Source organism: Mobula birostris, chromosome 24 (genome assembly GCF_030028105.1).
Source record: "Mobula birostris isolate sMobBir1 chromosome 24, sMobBir1.hap1, whole genome shotgun sequence".
Lineage (NCBI taxonomy): Eukaryota > Metazoa > Chordata > Chondrichthyes > Myliobatiformes > Myliobatidae > Mobula > Mobula birostris.
The window spans coordinates 1,968,014-1,981,898 of NC_092393.1; the positions used below are offsets into that span (position 1 = coordinate 1,968,014).

General features: G+C 46.2%; 1 protein-coding gene across 1 annotated transcript in view; it reads left to right on the forward strand.

Annotated features, from left to right (window-relative positions):
• The first annotated feature begins 1,221 nt into the window (after positions 1-1,221).
• ush1ga (Usher syndrome 1Ga (autosomal recessive)) overlaps positions 1,222-13,885 on the forward strand; it is a 32,234-nt gene continuing 19,570 nt past the window's right edge. The window contains exon 1 of the mRNA XM_072242127.1: positions 1,222-1,385. Within this exon, the coding sequence (XP_072098228.1) occupies positions 1,222-1,385 (164 nt within the window). The remainder of the gene's footprint in view (positions 1,386-13,885) is intronic.

Sequence of the window (13,885 nt, forward strand, 5' to 3'; positions counted from 1 at the left end):
AAGTTCAGCTGGAGATACTAACAAAACTGCAGAAAGGCCGATTTTAATAGCATCAGAAAGTATCTGGTAAGTGTGGATACGGATGGGTTTGTTATGGCGAATGGTATGCTTGGTAAGTGTGAGGGCTTCAAAAGTCATAGTCATACTTTATTGATCCTGGGGGAAATTGGTTTTCATTACAGTTGCAACATAAATAATAAATAGTAATAGAACCATAAATACTTAAATAGTAATATGTAAATTATGCCAGGAAATTATGAAATAAGTCCAGGACCAGCCTATTGGCCCAGGGTGTCTGACCCTCCAAGGGAGGAGTTGTAAAGTTTGATGGCCACAGGCAGGAATGACTTCCTATGACGCTCTGTGTTGCATCTCGGTGGAATGAGTCTCTGGTTGAATGTACTCCTGTGCCCACCCAGTACATTATGTAGTGGATGGGAGACATTGACCAAGATGGCATGCAATTTGGACGGCATCCTCTTTTCAGACACCACCGTGAGAGAGTCCAGTTCCATCCCCACAACATCACTGGCCTTACGAATGAGTTTGTTGATTCTGTTGGTGTCTGCTACCCTCAGCCTGCTGCCCCAGCACACAACAGCAAATATGATAGCACTGGCCACCACAGACTCGTAGAACATCCTCAGCATCGTCCGGCAGATGTTAAAGGACCTCAGTCTCCTCAGGAAATAGAGACGGCTCTGACCCTTCTTGTAGACAGCCTCAGTGTTCGTTGACCAGTGAAATATTGAGAACAGAGTTTTTATGTTACTGATAGAATAAAAGGCAAGGCTAACAGATTTAGGAAACCTTGGTTTTCAAAAGGTACTGAGACCATGATTAAGAAGGAGGAGGTGAATGGCAGGTGCAACAAACAACAAATAAAACGCTTAAGTATAAGAAATACAAGAAAACACTTACGAGAGAGATCGGGAGGGCTAAAAGCAGAAAATCCTGGTAAGTCTATGCGTCATATATTTTAAAGCGGTGAACAGAGTTTGTGATGGGGTAAAATTAATGACATACAGTTAACTGCTATGTTACCGAAACCGGAGCCGCGGTATGTGGCAGGCAGACTGACTCCCATGTCGGCGGTGCCCCGGCGGATGATCCCAGGACGCTAGGACCCGCCGGGCTCCGCACTGGGCGCCGCCTCCCCCCGCCCCCCTCCCCCGGTTGCTGCCGCCGAACCAGAGCCCGGAGGCCGGCCGGCAGCGTACCATGAGCGGCGGGCTGCGTGGGGCGGCTCGGGACGGGCGGCTGGACGCGCTGCGGGAGGCGACCCGCCGACAACTGAACGCGGCGGATGAGGATGGGATGACTCCCGCTCTGTGGGCGGCGTATCACGGAAACCTGGCGGCGCTGCGGGTGATCGTCAGCAGAGGGTAGGGGGTAGAGAGCGGGACTGGGTTCGTGTTGGGTTTTGTGGGTGGTGGGGAGGAGCTGTTATCATCGTGGGTCAACAGGTTAACCCCTGCCACCACCACCCCCGACTCCGTCAGGTCCTCCCGTGTTGCTGGTAAAATAGTTGACATTGATGCCTTTTGTTCTTCGCTCAGCTGCGATGAGTGGAGTCTTAAACTCCTCACGTATACAGATGTAGCTCTGCCGCGGTCACGCCCTTCCCGCCGACCCGCCCCGACCCGCTCTCTATCCTCATGTCATGGTGAACCTGCCGTTCTCAAAGCGGGATCAGTTTCCAGGGCGGAGGCGGTTACTAACCCTTAGGACAACAATTTCTCTTTTGCTTCAGTGTTGTAGTCAGGTGGTGTATAAAATGATATTATAACGGTTACTCAGCGGATCAAGTTGTTTGAGCGAACTAGTCTCATTTGCCTGTGTTTGGTCTGTACACTTCACATCGGTGTACTGTACTGCACCGGTCCAAATGTCTTTTAATCGTCGTAAATAAAATGGCGGCGTAGCGATACACAGCCGCTTCTCCGGCTCCCAAAGAACGGTCCTAGTTTTAAATTTTGAGATAATGTTTCAAAGTTTCTTGTCGGGGATTTCAGTTAACCAAAGCTCCAAATACTTACACAAAATGATATTTAATCCGCCGTAGCAAACTTATTGGGAGAGATCGACGGACTAGGGGTTCTATGGATTCCAGAGCTGGCAAAAGCAACCTTGCCTGGGCGCTCAGCCGAGATGTAGGCAGCGCAAAAACACCGCAAGAGAGCCGGGGCATTAGTGAGGCTGAGAGCTAACCCGACTCTTGCGAGTACCGTCACTTTTCCTGACCATTGTCCGTTTGCTAGAAAGTAAAACGGAGAGAAATAGAACGAACGCACAGAAAGAGATAAGATTCTACTGTATTCTGGTTTTCGTCGAAATTTGGCTAAACAAGCCCCACTCGGTTTTTCGGTTCGACGGGATGACTGTTTCACACCGGTAGAAACTCCCTATAGGGAAAAACCAAAGGAGATGGAATCCGTGTGTATATTAAGAAAGGTTGGTCCACAAACTCGTGTGCAGTTAGCAGTTACTGTACTGGGGCAATTGTACATCTTACAATTAATTGGCGGCCACATAACCCGTTTCGGGAGTTTACTGTTGTGTTCATCACCACTGTCTAATCTTCCCTCTTTCCACACCACCCACCACCTGTGCGATCAGCTAGGACGCACTGGGACAGCATTCCAGTATCATTAGCTCTCTACAAAACAAAGATCTGATTGTCACCTTCATAATTGCAGGAGACTTCAGTCATGTTAACGGACAGGAATTTTACTCAAATTCCACGAGCACGTCACCGAGGCCAGTACGGGAATAAACAGACTGGACCAGGTTTATACAAATAGACATGGTACTTAGAAAGCCAACCCACACCTTCACCTTGGCCTCTTTGACCATATCTCCATAATGTTAATCCCAGCATACCAACTGCTGCTGAAAATGAAGAAACCAGTCAAGAGGACCATCACTGTGTCTATTAAAGAGGCTATCTTTATGCTTCAGGACTGCTTTGAACAGACCAACTGGCAGATGTTCAAGGAAGGTGCCACAAATGGAGATGATATAGACCTGGAGGAATATACCTCATGTGTCACCTGCTACATCTGTAAGTGTGTAAGCTCTGGCGCTACCTCAAAAATGGTCACCTCACAGACCAGCCAGAAGCCCTGGCAGAATGCAGAGCTGTGCATCCTACTAAAATCCCAGGATGCTGCCTTTGCCTGGAGACAGAACTGGTCTTGAAGCAGCCTGGAAAAACCTCATCTTATTTATCATAGAACAGTACAACACAGCGACAGGCCATTTAGCCCTCAATGTGTGCCAAGCCAGTTAAAAAGCAAATTGGAAACACCCCAACACGAATCCCTCCTAACCACAATGCCCCCATCCCTTCATCTTCCTGACTTCGATGTGCCTATCCAAACAGCTCTAAAAAGCCCCTAATGTATTAGCCTCTACCAGCATACCAGGCAGCACTTTCCAGGTATTCATGACTCTGATATTTTTTTTTAAAGAAACACTTGCCCCCTCACATCCCCATTGAACCTTCAATGCATATGCTTTAGTATTGGACATTTCGACCCTGGGAAACAGGTACCCCCTGTACTCTATCTATGCCTTTCATAATCTTGTAAACCTCTATCAGATCTCCCCTCAACCTTCAATGCTCCAGAAGAAATAATCCAAGTTTATCCAGCCTCTCGTGATATCGCATGCCCTCTAAACCAGGCAGCATCCTGGAAAACCTCTTCTTCATCCTCTCCAAAGCCACAACGTCCTTCCTGTTGTGGGGTGACCAGAAATGTATGCAATACTCCAGATATAGCCTAACCACAGTTTGATAAAGTTGAAACATAACCTAATGACTTTTGAACTTAATGTCTCAACTAATAAAAGTAAGCATTCCATAAATCTTAACCACATTAACAGCCTGTGAACTTGGATCTCAAGATCTCTCTAATCAGCAACATTGTTAAGTTTTCTTGCATTTGTCCTACCAAGGTGCAACATCTCATATGTATCTGGTTCAACTCCATATGCCATTTCTCAGCCGGTACCTGCAACTTGCCTATATCATGCTGTATTCTTTGCTGGTCGTCTACACTATCAACAGCTCCACTAATCTTGGTATCATCCATAAATTTACTAATGCCACCCCATCTACCTTTCAGGTAATTTATATACATCACAAACAGCAGAGGTCCCAGCACAGATCGCCATGGAACCCCATTAATTTCAGACCTCCAGCTTGAATAAGTCTCTTCAACCACATCCCTCTGGATTTAGAACTGGCTTGTGCATAGAAGACGAACCACCAGTTCACTGTGGACCCCATGCATCTTTAGTTTCTGGATTAGCCTCCCATAAAGGGCTTTGTCAAGCACCTTACTAAAATCCATGCAGACAACATCCCCTACCCTCATCAATCTCTCTTGTCACCTTGTCAAAAAAACTTAGTCAAGTTGGGTAAGGCACAATCCATGCTGGCTCTCCCTAATCAGGCCATGGGTTTCCAGATGTTTATATATCCTATCCCTAAGAACTTTCTCCAGCAATTTCCCTACAACTGGTGTGAGACTCATTGGTCTATAGTTCCCAGGATTTTCCCTTGTCCCATCTTAAATGGAGGTACAGCATTAGCCACTCGCCAGTCCAGTCCTCTGGGACCTTGAGGGTAAAGACTACCTATGTACAACAAATTCAGGAACATCTGTCCAATAGCGATCCCTGGTGTATGTGGCTGGACATCAGTTATTACACAGAGAATAACAGCATCTACTGCAGCTCCCTGCATGCTTTGAGGCCTGCAGTATAATGCCAGCCTTGGAAGGTGAGCAGCTATTGCCTATGATAGCAGCAGAGAAGAGGATTCTGCAGACAGTCAACCCCTATAAGGTTGCCGGGCCAGATGACATCCCAGGCCAAATAACCGACCAGCTCATTGACACCTTCAACACTCCACTCTCCCCACATGCTTCAAATCAGCCACCACCATTCCTGTACCAAAGGATTCTATACCTTCAAAATGAATTGACTGCTGCCGGGTGGCACTGATGCCAATCACCATGAAGTGCTTTGAATGGCTGGTAATGGCACATATCAAAACCTCCATTCCTGCCACTCTGGACATTCACCAATATGCTTACCGACAGAACAGCTCTGGCATCAGTCATGCACCTGGCCCTGACACACCGAGAAAACAAAGACACTGATGGCAGAATACTGTACTGTTTTTGGATTTCAGTTTAGCATTCAGCACTATTGTCCCACAGATTTTGGTGATCAAACTCCTACTCCTCTCTGAATGCACCACTGTTCAACTGGGTACTGGACTCCTTAACCAACAGACCTCAGATAGTCAAGATGAACAACTGCTTCTCCCTCCTCAACATCATCAAATGGTGCCCTCCAGGACTGTGCTGAGCCCATTGCTGTACACTGTGCTCACACACAACCACACAGCCAAACACCCAAGTAATCACACTGTCAAGTTTGCTGATGACATGTTAATAGTGCGGGGTGCCGGGCAAATAACCTGTCAATGTCAACAAGACAAAGGAAATGGTTATTGACTTGAGGGGAATTCACACCATTCACACCCCTCTTTACATTGGCAACAGAGCAGTTAAAACTGCAAGTAGTTTCATACTCATGGGAGTACACATCTCCCACAACCTCTCGTGGTCCCAGCAGCTATCTGTAGCGTGGTCATTTAGAGTGGGGTTTTTGAGGCTTTAGCTCTTCAAGGCTTCAACAAGGAGAGGCTTGAGTGAGAAAAGGCAAAAAAGCTGCAGGTAGAGTTCTAGTTCCACCCCCCCCCCCCCCACAATTTATTATTTTCCTCATTTATAGTTGCTGAGGTAGGAACAGTAGAGATGCCAGGTAGGATATGGAATGCTGCTGTTGTGGGAAGACAGGGAGACCTCCAATGTCGCTGATGTCTACACCTGTGTGAAGTGCATCTAGCTGCAGCTTCTAATGCTCCATAATAAGGAGTTGGAGCCTGAAGTGGTTGAACTCCAAATCATCTGGCAACATTGTAACTATAGAAAGTTTTTAACAGGAACAGGCCATTCGGCCCAACAAAGCTTGCCAAATTCCTATTCATATAGTGTGTTGAAATAACTATCGAGCTCAGATTTGAAAGTCTCTAAATTACTACACAACAAGGTAGTTTGTTCCATGTGTCCACACCTTGCTGTGTAAAGAAATGCTTCCTGATGTTAGTCTGAAGGATCCCTTTAACCAGTCTCCACCTCTGGCACCGTGTCCTTTATGATGGATTAATTTTGAACTAACAGCTGGCATCCACTTCACTTGTATACCGGAATGATTTTAACACTTCTATTGTGGCTCCACTCATTCTACAAGATTATTTAATTCTTTCAATCTTTCTTCGTAGCTCATAACGCTGCAGTCCTGGAATGAGTCTTATTGCTCCTCTGTGATCTCTATCCAGTGCCTTCACATCCCTCACAAAATATGGAGACCGAAATTGTACACAATACTCAAGGTGTGGCCTCGTGAGTGCGTTATACAGCTTAAGGAAAACGTCTCTAGACTTGAACTCCACTGAGCGCATTATACAGCCCAACGTTCTATTAGCCTTCCTAATCACTTCTGTGCATTGTCTAAATGTTGATAGTGACAAGTCTACCGGAACGCCCAAATACTTCTCATGCAGTGCACTTTCTAACTCAAGACTTCCCATTGTATATTTATATCTAATATTTCTACTTCCTATATGTAATATCCTACATGTACTTACACTAAATTTCATTTGCCATTTATCTGCCCACATCTGGATTTTGTTTAGAGATAACTGTATTGATTCTGCTGCCTGAATGTTATCAGCTCATCCGACTAATTTTATGTCATCAACAAACTTTACTAGTTTGATTATTAATTGATTGATTGTCAAAAGCCTTCTGAAAGTCCAAGTAAATGATATCAACCACTCTTTTGTTATCAAATATTTAGTTGCCTCTTCATAGAACTCCAGCATATTAGTAAAACATGATTTCTCCTTTCTGAACGCGAACTGGCTTTCTGCTAACATGCCTGTTCTTATCAGCTGATTTTCCATCTCATTCTTTATTAATGCTTCCATTACCTTACCTACGATACACGTTAAGCTTACCGGTCTATAGTTACCAGGGTCAGTGCAGTCACCCTTTTTGTTTTCTGGGACAATGTTAGCCCATTTCAAGTCCTTGGGGACTTAAGTCTTCATTGGTGGCTGGGGGGGTGATAGACAGGACATACAGAGAGGTAGTTGCAGAACTCAGGAAACTGGGTGACGGTCAGGAAGGGGGAAGGGGTTAAACAGCCAGTGCAGAGTACCCCTATGGCCATCCCCCTCAACAACATACTTTGGATACTTTGTGGGGGGGGGGGGTGATGATCTAACAGAGGAAAGTCATAGCGGTCATGTGTCTTGCAATTAATCTGGCTCTGTGACACAGAAAGGAAGGGAACAGAAGAGGTTAGCTGTGGTGGCAGGGAACTTGTTAGTTAGAGGAACAGAAAGGACGTTCTGTAGATGAGATTGAGATTCCCAGTTGGTATGTTGCCTCCCAGGTGCCAGGGTCTGGGACATCTCAGACTGAGTCCTCAGCATTTTTAGCTGGGAAGGTGAACAGCCAGAGGTTATGGTTCAGGTAGGTAAGAAGAGTGACAAAGTTCTGCAATGTGAGTTGAGGGAGTTGGGTACTAAGTTAAAGGGGCAGGACCTCCAGGGTTGTGATCTCAAGATTGCTACCTATGCCATATGATAGCGAGGCCAGAAATAGGAAGATTATACAGTTTAATTTGTGACTAAGGAGTTGGTGTAAGAGTTTTAGTTCACTGGGCTATCTTCCAGGGAAAGTGGGACCTGTGAAGAAGAAACACTTTGCATCTGTACTGGAAGGGGACTAATATTGTAGTGGGAAGGTTTGCTCGGGCTGCATGGATGGGGGGGGCGTGCAGTAAGATAGATTTGCAGGGGAACGGGAACCTCAGTCAAAGCCATGAATCAAAAGGCTAAGCATGGTGTGACTAAAATCCTGAGCTGCATGCATTTCAATGCAAGAAGTATCCTAGGAAAGGCTGAGGACATGGATCAACACCTGGATTTATGATACTGTAGCCATTATTAAGACTTGGTTGCAGGAGGGGCCGAACTGGCAGCTCAATATTTTGGGGTTCCATTGTTTTAGATGCACAGAGCAGGAGGGATTAAGGGAGGAGAGGTGGTGTTATATGTCTGGGAAAATGTCATGGCAGTACTCGGCCATGGCAGACACTGGCGAACGTGTCGAGTGAGGCATTACTGATGGAGCTTGAGTAATAAGAAAGGTGTGACCACGTTAATGGGGCTATATTACAGATCACCTAACAGTCCGAAGGGTTTAGCAGAGCAAATTTGTAGAGAGATCACAGATTCTTGCAAGAAACACAAGATTGTTGTACTGATTAAGAAAACTTTCCTGAACACATTTGACAAACTATCCTATCTAGTCCTTTTACAGTATGGAAAGTTAAAATCACCTGCTATAACAAAGTCCCAACAAGGAACTGTGCAATACTTGATCTGCTGTTAGGGATTGAGACAGGGCAGGTGCCAGAAATTTGTGTAGGAGAATACTTTGCACCTGGTGATCACATTGCATATTTACTTTGAATCTAGTGACAAAAAGATAGGTCTGATCTGCAGGTTGAGACTCTGAATTAGAGAAGGCCAATTTTGATGGTATCAGAAAGGACCTGGCAAGTGTCCCCCATTTCACGCACATCCTCCCGCCACCCCACTAGGAATAGGGTTCCCCTTGTCCTCATCTACCACCCCACCAGCCTCCAGGTCCAACATATAATTCTCTGTAACTTCCGCCACCTCCAATGAGATCCTACCACTAAGCACATCTTTCCCTCCCCCCCCCCCCCCGCTGTCCACAGGGATCGCTCCCTACGCAATTCCCTTGTCCATTCATCCCCCCCCCCCATCCCTCCACACTGATCTCCCTCCTGGCACTTATCCTTGTAAGCGGAACAAGTGCTACACATGCCCTTACACTTCCTCCCTTACCACCATTCAGGACCCCAGACAGTCCTTCCAGGTGAGGCGACACTTCACCTGTGAGTCGGCTGGGGTGATATACTGCGTCCGGTGCTCCCGATGTGGCCTTCTATATATTGGTGAGACCCGACGCAGACTGGGAGATCGTTTCGCTGAACACCTACGCTCTGTCTGCCAGAGAAAGCAGGATCTCCCAGTGGCCACACATTTTAATTCCACATCCCATTCCCATTCTGATATGTCTATCCATGGCCTCCTCTACTGTGAAGATGAAGCCACACTGAGGTTAGAGGAACAACACCTTATATTCCGTCTGGGTAGCCTTCAACCTGATGGCATGAACATCGACTTCTCTAACTTCCGCTAATGCCCCACCTTCCCCTCATACCCCATCCATTATTTATTTATATACACACATTTTTTTTCTCTCTCTCCTTTTTCTCCCTCTGTCCCTCTGAATATACCCCTTGCCCATCCTCTGGTTCCCCCCCCCCCCCGTCTTTCTTCTCGGACCTCCTGTCCCATGATCCTCTCATATCCCATTTGCCAATCACCTGTCCAGCTCTTGCCTCCATCCCTCCCCCTCCTGTCTTCTCCTATCATTTTGGAACTCCCCCTCCCCCTCCCACTTTCAAATCTCTTACTAGCTCTTCCTTCAGTTAGTCCTGACGAAGGGTCTCGGCCCGAAACGTCGACTATACCTCTTCCTAGAGATGCTACCTGGCCTGCTGCGTTCACCAGCAACTTTGATGTGTGTTGCTTGAATTTCCAGCATCTGTAGATTTCCTCATGGTTTGGGACAGGCTGTTTTCTGGCAAAGGTATATTTTGTAAGTGGGAGGCCTTCAAAAGTGAAATTTTGAGAGTACATAGCTTGTATGTGCCTGTCAGAATAGAATATAAAGATAACAGGTGTACAGAACTATGGTTTTCACGAGATATATTAAGAGATTTTGAAGCCCTGGTTAAGATAAAAAATGGAGGTGCATTTAGGCAGGTTGGTACAAACGAGGTGCTTATGGAGTACAAGAAACACGAGAACACTTGAGAAAGAAATCAGGAAGGCTAAAAGAAGGCATCAAGTTGCTCTAGCAGACAAGGTAAAGGAGAATCCTAATGGCTTCTACAAATATGTTCAGCCCAAAAGGATTCTAGGAGATCAGAATAGTAATCCATGTGTGGAGTCAGAGGAGCTGGGAGATCTTTTGCATCTGTACTTACTCAGAAAACATCGAGTATATAGAAGTAAGGCAAAACAGCGTCAACTTCAAGGACTCTATACAGATTACAGAGGAGGATGTGTTTGCTGTCTTGAGGCAAATTAGGTTGGATAAATCCCCAGGGCCTTGGACGCTGTGAGAGGCAAGTGCAGAAATTGCAGGGGCCCTAGCAGAGATATTAAAATAATCCTTAATGATAGCTAAGGTACCAAGGATTTGAGGATTGCTAATGTTGTTCAACTGTTTAAGAAAGAGTCTAAATATAGACCAGGAAATTATAGGGCAGTGAGCAGCCTGACATCAGTAGTGGGAACATTATTGGAAGGTGGGGAAGTTATGGGACTGGATATGACTACCTGGATAGACATGACTGCTTTAAGGAGAGTCAGCATGACATGGTGTGTGGTAGGTCATGTCTAACCAATCTTACAGAGTTCTTTGAGTAAGTTAGCAGAGAAGTTGATGAAGGTAAGTAGATGTTGCCTTCATGGATGTTCACAAGTCATTTGACAAGGTCTCGCATGGGAGGTTGGTCAAGAAGTTCAGTTGCTTGGCTTTCAAGATGAATTAGTAAATTGGATTAGACATTGGCTTTGTGGGAGAAGTCAGAGAGTAGTAGTAGATGGTTGCCTCTCTGACTGGAGGCCTGTGACCAGTAGAGTGACACAGGGATCGGTGCTGGGTCTGTTGCTGTTCAGAATCAGGTTTGTTATCACTGACATGTGACGTGAAATTTGTTAACATGGCAGCAGTTTAATGCAATACATAATCTAGCAGAGAGAAAAATAAATAAATAAAACATCATAATAATAAATAAAGAAGTAAATCAATTATGTATATTGAATAGATTTTTTAAAAGTTACAAAAACAGAAATACTGTATATTAAAAATGAAAGTGAGGTCGTGCCCAAGGGTTCAATGTCCATTTAGGAATTGGATGGCAGAGGGGAAGAAGCTGTTCCTGAATCGCTGAGTGTGTGCCTTCAGGCTTCTGTATCTCCTACCTGATGGTAACAGTGAGAAAAGGGCATGCCCTGGGTGCTAGGGGTCCTTAATAATGGATGCTGCCTTTCTGAGACACCACTCCTTGAAGATGTCTTGGGTACTTTGTAGGCTAGTAGGCTTGTTGCCAACCCTCTGCAGCTTCTTTTAGTCCTGAGCAGTGGACCACCCCCTCCCAGCCTGTCAGGATGCTCTCCACAATTACATCTATAGCAGTTTTTGAGTGTACTTGTCAACATACCAAATCTCTTCAAACTGCTAATGAAGTATAGTCGCTATCTTGACTTCTTTATAGCTGCATCAATATATTGGGAACAGGTTAGGTCCCCAGAGATCTTGACACCCAAGAACTTGAAACTGCTCACTCTCTCCACTTCTGATCCTCTGAGTTCCTTGGTCTTACCCTTCCTGAAGTCCACAATCAACTCTTTCGTCTTACTGATGTTGAGTGCAAGGTTGTTCCTGCGATACCACTGCAGAAGCTGATATATCTCGCTCCTCTATGCCCTCTCATTTCCATCTGAGATTCTACCAACAGTGGTTGTATCATCAGCAAATTTATTAATGGTATTTGAGCTATGCCTAGCCACACTGGCATGGGTATAGAGAGAGCAGAGCAGTGGGCTAGCACACGCCCCACACCCCTGAGGTGTGCCAGTGTCGATTGTCAGCGAGGAGAAGATATCATGACCAATCTGCACAGATTATGGTCTTCCAGTCAGAAAGTTGAGGATCCAGTTGCAGAGGGAGGTACAGAGGCCCAGGTTCTGTAATTTATCAAACAAGATTGTGGGAACGATGGTGTTAAATGCTGAGCTGCAGTTAATGAACAGCAAACACAAAATAATCTGCAGATGCTGTGATCAAAGCAACACTTCCAGTACGCTGGATGAACTCAGCAGGTTGGGCAGCATCAGTTAGAAATGATGAGTCGACGTTTCGGGCCGGAACCTTTTGTCAGGACTGAAGAATGAAAGATGGGGAAGGATTTGAAGAATGCTTGTAGCTTCAGTTGAAAGACCAGTAATTTGAAAGACAAAGGGGTGGGGGAGGGGAAGCATTGACGTCATAGCCCTTGAAAACAATGGGTGGTAGAAGAAGGAGACGGAACCATGAGGGGGCTGGGGGAAGGGGGTAGAGTGAAATAGGGATGGAGGAAGGGAGGGGGAGGGAATTACCGGAAGTTGGAGAATTCTATGTTCATACCAAGGGGCTGGAGACTACCTAGACGGTATATGAGGTGTTGCTCCTCCAACCTGAGTTTAGCCTCATCATGGCAGTAGAGGAGGCCATTTATGGACACATCTGAATGGGAATGGGAAGCAGAGTTGAAGTGGGTGGCTACCGGGAGATCCTGTCTGTTGTGGCGGACAGAGCAGAAGTGCTCGACGAAGCGGTCCCCCAGTCTGCGTCGGGTTTCACCGATGCAGAGGAGGCTGCACTGGGAGCACCGGTTGCAATAGGTGACCCCAACAGACTCACAAGTGAAGTGTTGCCTCACCTGGAAGGACTGTTTGGGGCCCTGAATGGTGGCAAGAGAGGAGGTGTAGCACTTACGCTTACAGGGATAAGTGCCGGGTGGGAGATCAGTGGGGATGGACGTGTGGATAAGGGAGTCGCGGGGGGACCAATCCCTGCAGAAGGTGGAGAGGGAAAGATGTGTTTAGTGGTGGGGTCCATTCAGATATGTCCATACATGGCCTCCTCTACTGCCATGATGAGGCTAAACTCAGGTTGGAGGAGCAACACCTCATATACTGTCCAGGTAGTCTCCAGCCCCTTGGTATGAACATAGAATTCTCCAACTTCTGGTAATTCCCTCCCCCTCCCTTCCCCTATCCCTATTTCACTCTACCCCCTCCCCCAGCCCCCTCATGGTTCCGCCTCCTTCTTCTACTACCCATTGTTTTCAAGGGCTATGATGTCAATGCTTCCCCTCCCCCACCCCTTTGCCTTTCAAATTACTGGTCTTTCAACTGAAGCTACAAGCATTCTTCAAATCCTTCCCCATCTTTCATTCTTCAGTCCTGACGAAGGGTTTTGGCCCGAAACGTCGAATCATCGTTTCTAACTGATGCTGCCCGACCTGCTGAGTTCATCCAGCGTACTGGAAGTGTTGCTTTGATCACAGCATCCTGACATGGGTACTTGTATTGTCCGGGTGGCCTAAGGTCATGTAAAGAGCCACTGAGATTGCATCTGCTGTTGACCTATTATAGCCATAGGCAAAATGCAGTGGGTCCAGGTCCTTGCTGAAGCAGGAGTTCACTCTAGTCATGACCAACCTCCCAAAGCAAAGATTGAATATGTTAGGTCTTTTTCCTTGGAACATAAGAGACTGTGAGGAGATTTGATAGAGGTATACAAAATCATGAGGGGTGTAGATAGAATAAATGCAAGTACGCTCTTGCTGCTGAGCTTGGGTGGGACTACAACTAGGAATCATGGGTTGAGGGTGAGAGGTGAAAAGTTTAAAGGGAACACGAGGGGAATCTTCACTCAGAGTTGTGAACTGCCAGTGCAAGTGGTGCATGCAAGTTTGATTTCAACGTTTAAAGGAAGTTTGGGAAGGTACATGGATGTTGGGGGTATGAAGGCAGTAGGCAGTTTAAAGTGGTTTGGCATGGACTAGTTGAGCTGAAGGGCCT